Raw genomic sequence first — 6,197 nt, forward strand, 5'->3', positions numbered from 1 at the left:
GACCTTCTTGCTGCTACCAACTGCGCCACCTTGCAACCCGCCACTCATTCTCCATCTTTATTTATTCTTTTCAAAAAGGAACCAGGTTGAGTGTTTGTTATTTGATAACCTTAAAAATAAAAATAAAAAACATATCAATTCATTAATCCAAACACTTCATATTATTCATTAAATAAACCAAATCTGGAAACCAACATCTCAACACTAAATGAACTAAAATACAATTTTATCCTTTCAAGTCACTTCAAACCTGTCTCTACGTACTGGTGGCGTCTCTGCAGTCGTCAGTACCGGGAAGGTTTCGGACCTTCCTTCTGCACCGGCATGAACGACGAGCACACACCTGCTCAGGACCCACTAACGAGGCCTTCCTCTACCTTCTGACACACCTGTCGACTCAAAGTGGCACCGCTGCCCTCTTGCTGCTAGTAAATTAACTAAACAGGTGAAAAATTAAGTAAATAAATAAATATGTACACAGCACAATAACTGGAGTCATAACTCAACAGTAGCTATGCAGTCATTTAACTTCCTGTATCTAATTTAATGTTTAAAATAATGACTCAGTGTTACGGATGCTATGAATAGTGCACATTAATCCAACACTTTATTGGCACTCAGACGAATTCTTTTGTTCTTGTTTAAAGAATAAAACATTCATTCATTCATTCATTCATTCATAAATAAGACAAATAACACTGCTTTACTTGATCTTTTTGTCTGGAATTCACTTTTAAATTAAACAAAATTATCACAGAGGACTTTTTTGTTGACACTGTCGCTACTATGAAGAATAACTTCGACCGAAACCAACATTCAGTTTGAGAAAAGCTGAAAATAAAGTCATCTGCAGAGAACGCACTAAAATTAAAAGTGAATGTCTAAACGGTTCACACGATGCTCTTACCATACCAGACTGAATTTAGGACCTTTGCTAAGGAATCGACAGGCTAATGGCTCCCTTTAATCGTTAGCCCTGACGCTAACCTTGTGTCTGTGTTAGCTCTGTGTGAGAGCTGCTAGCGTACACGACCTACCTGGGTTAGCGTGAGGCACAATCCACAGACTGATTGTGTTTTCAATCCTCCTCATAATAAACCTGATTAGGGCCCGACCAATGTGGATGTTTTGAAGCCGATTGCGATATTTGGCAAAAAAATGGCGATAACTGATTAACCCTAACCCTTTAGTATTTGTTTAGCTTTAGAAGAAAGAGGAATTTCAAGAACAAAAACATGCAACAAAGCATTTAACATAATATACATCAGTTTAAAAAAAAGTTCCCAGAACAGATATGTCTGTAATGTGGGGTATCTTATTTTAAATTTGCATCGTGCATTTTTCTTTCTATGGAGCATGAATATAGCTACCAGCTGTACTGATGAAGTTATCTTTAGGTTTAGGCCGTAGGTGTGGATTATTTTGCCCTGGACGTGCTTCACTCGGGGCATCAACCACAGTCACCATCGACTCCAGTGAAGTGTGACCACTTTGGAGCATTTCATTCTCTCCACCGATGTCACTGAAAACAGGATCTCTGTTTGAGCGTCTTTGTGTGTTTTGTCTGAGAGTAAAAAGACAAATAAATGTGATATACATGAGCTCTGATAGCTCTGTGTACATAAAATAATGGTTGAACAAGTAACGGCGTGGATCCACCTCGAGGTTTAACAGCAGAACCACTATCACTGGAGCCTCCTCCTCTGGTCCTAAACTAAGCCCCGGGGCCTGTTCAGTCCTGGGTTTGGTCCCCCTCTCTATCAAAACTCATTCTGTAAATCATTCTCAAAGTCACTTTCAGTATATTTTTTTACATTAATACGTGATTATTCTTTCCTTTGCTTCCAGGGAGTATCCTGGCCGTGTCCATGGCTGATCCGAACGCCACGGGCAAAATCAACCGCTTTGCTGGCATCTGCATCCAGAGGGGAGGAAGTGGGCTGGGGGCCACGTTTGTCCTGAGGAACATCATCAACAACCAAGGTGAGCGTTGGTTTTCACTCACACACACTGTGCTCGGCATGGATGAGTATTTAGCTTAGATCAGCCAAAATGGCATTTTTTGAGCTTATTGACATTTTCTCTTGTCAGTATAAGAGCTTCATTTTCAGTTGTTCTTCTACAGTCCTAAGCTCTGCTGTTGCATTCAAAGCCACCCTCCAGTCACATTTGTCCTCTTGTTCTTAATGTAGGAGACGCAGGGAATATGCTTATGTTATAAAATGCGTCGTCAGAAGTTTGAAGCCCATTTCAGAATTTTGGGGCTACAACACGGGGTGACGTCGACACAGAACGGTAGACGGATCACTCGGAAAAGTATTAAAGATCGAGTGGGAAGTTTTCTACGTGTTCATTCACTCGCTTTGATCAGAAAAAGATCTTTCGCCTCATTATTTCTGTTTAACATAACTTTAATCTGCTTCACTGCCCTCGTCGGCCCCTTCTGGTACTAAAGGTGAGCCTCAGGTAAAGCCCTGTTTTAGGAAAGTATCCCCGTGTGTTTGCCGTAGGCGTGGAGATCTGCTACGAGATGTACAGCCCTCGCATACAAAAGATCGAAGTGCTGAAGTGTGAGAAAAGACTGGACGACAACCTGATGTACCTGAGAGACGCCCTGCCCGAGTACAGCACCGTGGACCCAGAGATGAAGCCGGTGCCCTTATCCTCCACTGAAGAGGTGCCTGTGAACAAGGTGAGACGAAGCTACCTGTCTCGTTACTGATGTTAATGTAGGTCTTGCTTGTAGTGCCTGAGATATAAAATGTGCTTTAGCTAATATCAGTAATTTGAGTCCTCATAAGTATGAGTTTGCTGTTTGCATGACGCTGTTCACGCAGCAAAACAAAGTCAGAAAAGCAGAGCATGAAATATGTTTTTGTCTGTTCACCAGCTGAAGGTAAGGATGCGCCCAAAGCCGTGGTCCAAACGCTGGGAACGGCCCAAGTTCAACATCCAGGGCATCCGCTTCGACCTGTGCCTGACCCCGGCCCAGATGGAGCACGCCCAGAAGTGGGCCGAGCCTTGGCGGGAGTACGACATGCTGAAGGAGTACGACACCTCCGAGCTGGAGAAGCAGATCTTCGCCGAAGTCCAGCAGGAAATGAAAAAGTGAGGAAGAGCTTCTCTGAGTAGCAACCATCAGCAGACTTCTCCCGGGACGGACTGGTTGAGTTTGCATGGATGCGGAGCAGCCGGCGAGAACGTTGTGGCTGCAGGAACCCGTTTGGATGAACTTACAAGTTGTATATAAGAAGGAAAGTGGTCACTGACGTATCTGTGACATTAACCACCGTGCTGAGTGGTTTATCTAATAAAAGCTGTTAAAATGTAAAGCTTTGGAGCTGCATTTGTCTTGCATTTCTCTTGCTACATCCGTTTTTTTGTGTTGTTTCTGGCTGGAACGCTGACACTAGGTGGCGCTGTTCCTCTACTTGTGTTGCGTCCGTCTGGTTATATAACTGTCAGTGTTTTGAGGGAAACATCTGCCATCCTAAAATAAACAAATGATGTATTATTTAAACAGCCGCGTCCCAAACAGCAGGTTAACCCAGTCCTTCTTCATTTCAATTCTTAAGAGGGGAAAAAAAAAAACCCCAGATCTTTCCATCGGTTTGTGTTCTTCAAGAGGTTTCTAGGTTTACTAAAGATTTCCAGATAGATCCGTAAACCTGCCTCCTGGAACGAGCTGGTATTCAGAGAGCGAACACCAAAGACACCCGGGAGTGTTTTACTGTTGTGGATGGAAAATTGTGGTGTTGAGATGGTATGTTAGAGCGTCAGCCGGGTCGTATAAAAACACTTGGACTCCTCATGTTATGTCTGCTGCCTGTGAGTGTGTGTGTGTGTGAGTGTGTGTGTGTGTGTGTATATAAACACGCTGAATGAGTCCCTGCACTCTAATTTCTCCATATTACAGGATGAGACGCGGAGAAAATGGCCTCTAATACAGGAGTAGCAGATGTTTGCTGAGCTCATTACGGACCACACAGAGTCCCAGTGTGGAGATACAGAGGAGTGAGGAGAGCCGTTATTCCTGTCGGGGTCGTGTGAAGCTTTTATACAGCGATTGGCCAGACTCCACGGCTTTGTGATTGTTTTAGCCTAATCTTTCTGCACCTGTTGAACAAACAGGCTTCCACCTCGCCGTGCTGCTAATTTACCCAATCAGCGCCTGACCTGCAGCAACCAGCTCCGTCTGTGTCCTGCCCGTCCTGCACGTTGTCATTACGCGACCCACCGAACCAGCTGGCCCTTTCACCTTTTCATTTTTCACTCTTTCTGTTTGGGGCTGACTGATGTGCACGTGTGGAGGCGGCAACAGAAATGTTTATCCTACGGCGCGTTACCGACGCAACGCCACCGGACTGGTAAACCGGTTCAAACCGCAGAGCTGCTCGGTCTGAGTCGCTGCTCCTCGGAGGAAGCTTCCTGCCGCCGTGTGTTTGTGTGTTCTTCAGGGCTGTGATCTGGGCTGCATGTTGCCTCCCCATGCCCTCAGGTTGACTTTTCTGCACCTGGAGTGAAGAGAAAGCTCTTTTGGCTGGGAAAGGAGATCAAACGCCAGCTCTCTCTCCAACACACACACACACAGAGAAACGTGCAGACAGGCTCGTATCATATCAGCCTCCACCACAGACAGACACCTCAAACGGTGCCAACTGTAAACGGCCGGGGCAACCTGTCTGTCAGTCCCCAGGAGAAACCAGATATCCTCCATCGGCGGTGTGAAATCAGGGTGGGGCGCTGCAGGTTTGACGAGGCTGCGATCCCACCCCTTCAACTGTAAAGCGTGGAGGGGGCTGACGATAGCTACAGTGCCACACCGCTATGAAGGTCAGTGCAGGAATGTAGGGAGGGACATACTCTTCTAATCTGTCTTCCTCCCTTTCGCTGGTGCTCCCATGACCCTCATCTCCTTCTCCCTCTAAGAGGAGGCTGGGAGGGGGGGACGGCTTCGGCTTTGAAAAGGAGCCAGGTTGATGAATTGGAGAGGATGTGATACAGAGTGAGCAGCAACTCCCACAGGTTGAGCTTTTTTGGGGGTAATGTCCTCCACTGGGCCGGTTCCTTTCGGAGCGCTGGGCTCTAACGTCTCTGTCGCCGTGTGATTTCTTACTCTGCTGTCTGCAGGCCCGGGGAAATTAGTTTCACTCTCTCCGTCTCTGTCAGGCAGCGTGAACTGTGTTTGAGCCGTCTGTGTGTATGACAAGTGCAACGGGATACTGGGCCACCCATAGGCCTCAGGTAAATTACACCCTGTCACCGTGTGTGTGTACATGTGCGCCCGAGCGTGTGTGTGTGTGTGTGCGCTACCCGGGGCCACCCGTATTCCTAGGTAAATTACACACTTGAGTTTCACCATATGTTTCCAGTGAAACGACACAACCGTCTGCTCCTCTCCGACTGTCCCATGGGTCTGACAGGGGCTCCTGCTGCCATCACTCTCTCTTTGTTACACACACACACACACACACACACACACACACACACACGAAGCCTGACAGTGCGACAGCTGTTAGGAAACATTACATTGCGAGCAGCTGATAGCTGAAGTTGAACAGGCACATATCACAGTCATTTTAATAATGCGGTCCTGTGTGGCGTGGGCTCTGGCAGCGCCGCCGGGGTCAAGGGTTCATTTCCAGTTGGGGCCAAGCATCTTGGAAATGTTCGGATAAAAGTGTCCATCAAACGGCACATGTTCTGTGCCAGCGGAGCGAGAATGAGTGAACAGGACGGGACTGATTTCAGACATTTAAGCGTCCGAGTCTGCTTCATCAGATCTGCTGGTCAAAGTGACGTCTGGTGACAACTGCCAAAGACCCGACCCCCCTGAGACCGGCATCCACCGTGTGGCCAATAATGCTAAACGACATGCATGATTTGACACATAACCATTTCAGTGGGGATTTTTACATTTCTTCTCTGCATAAAAAAATACAAAGATGATGAGGATTGTTGCTGCAGTTTGTACCCAACAATGTTTACGTCTTATATCTAGAGCAGGGGTGTCCAATCCTAGTCCTGCATGTTGTAGATGTTTCCCTCTTCCATCACACCTGATTCAAATCATCAGGATTGTTATTAGGCTTATGCAGAGCTTGATGATGAGCTGATCATTTGAATCAGGTGTGATGGAAGAAGGAAACATCTAAAACATGCAGGACTAGGATTGGACACCCCTGGTCTAAAGCATG

At 46.4% G+C, this 6,197-nt stretch overlaps 1 protein-coding gene across 1 annotated transcript in view; it reads left to right on the forward strand.

Moving 5' to 3' along the window:
* mrpl19 (mitochondrial ribosomal protein L19) overlaps positions 1 to 3,332 on the forward strand; it is a 4,475-nt gene extending 1,143 nt beyond the window's left edge. Inside the window, exons 4-6 of the mRNA XM_008303040.1 lie at positions 1,849 to 1,983; positions 2,511 to 2,692; positions 2,891 to 3,332. Coding sequence (XP_008301262.1) covers positions 1,849 to 1,983; positions 2,511 to 2,692; positions 2,891 to 3,112 — 539 coding nt within the window. The 3' untranslated portion in view covers positions 3,113 to 3,332. The remainder of the gene's footprint in view (positions 1 to 1,848; positions 1,984 to 2,510; positions 2,693 to 2,890) is intronic.
* The last annotated feature ends 2,865 nt before the right edge of the window (positions 3,333 to 6,197 follow it).

Source organism: Stegastes partitus, unplaced genomic scaffold, assembly GCF_000690725.1.
Source record: "Stegastes partitus isolate 25-593 unplaced genomic scaffold, Stegastes_partitus-1.0.2 Scaffold1923, whole genome shotgun sequence".
Taxonomy (NCBI): domain Eukaryota; kingdom Metazoa; phylum Chordata; class Actinopteri; family Pomacentridae; genus Stegastes; species Stegastes partitus.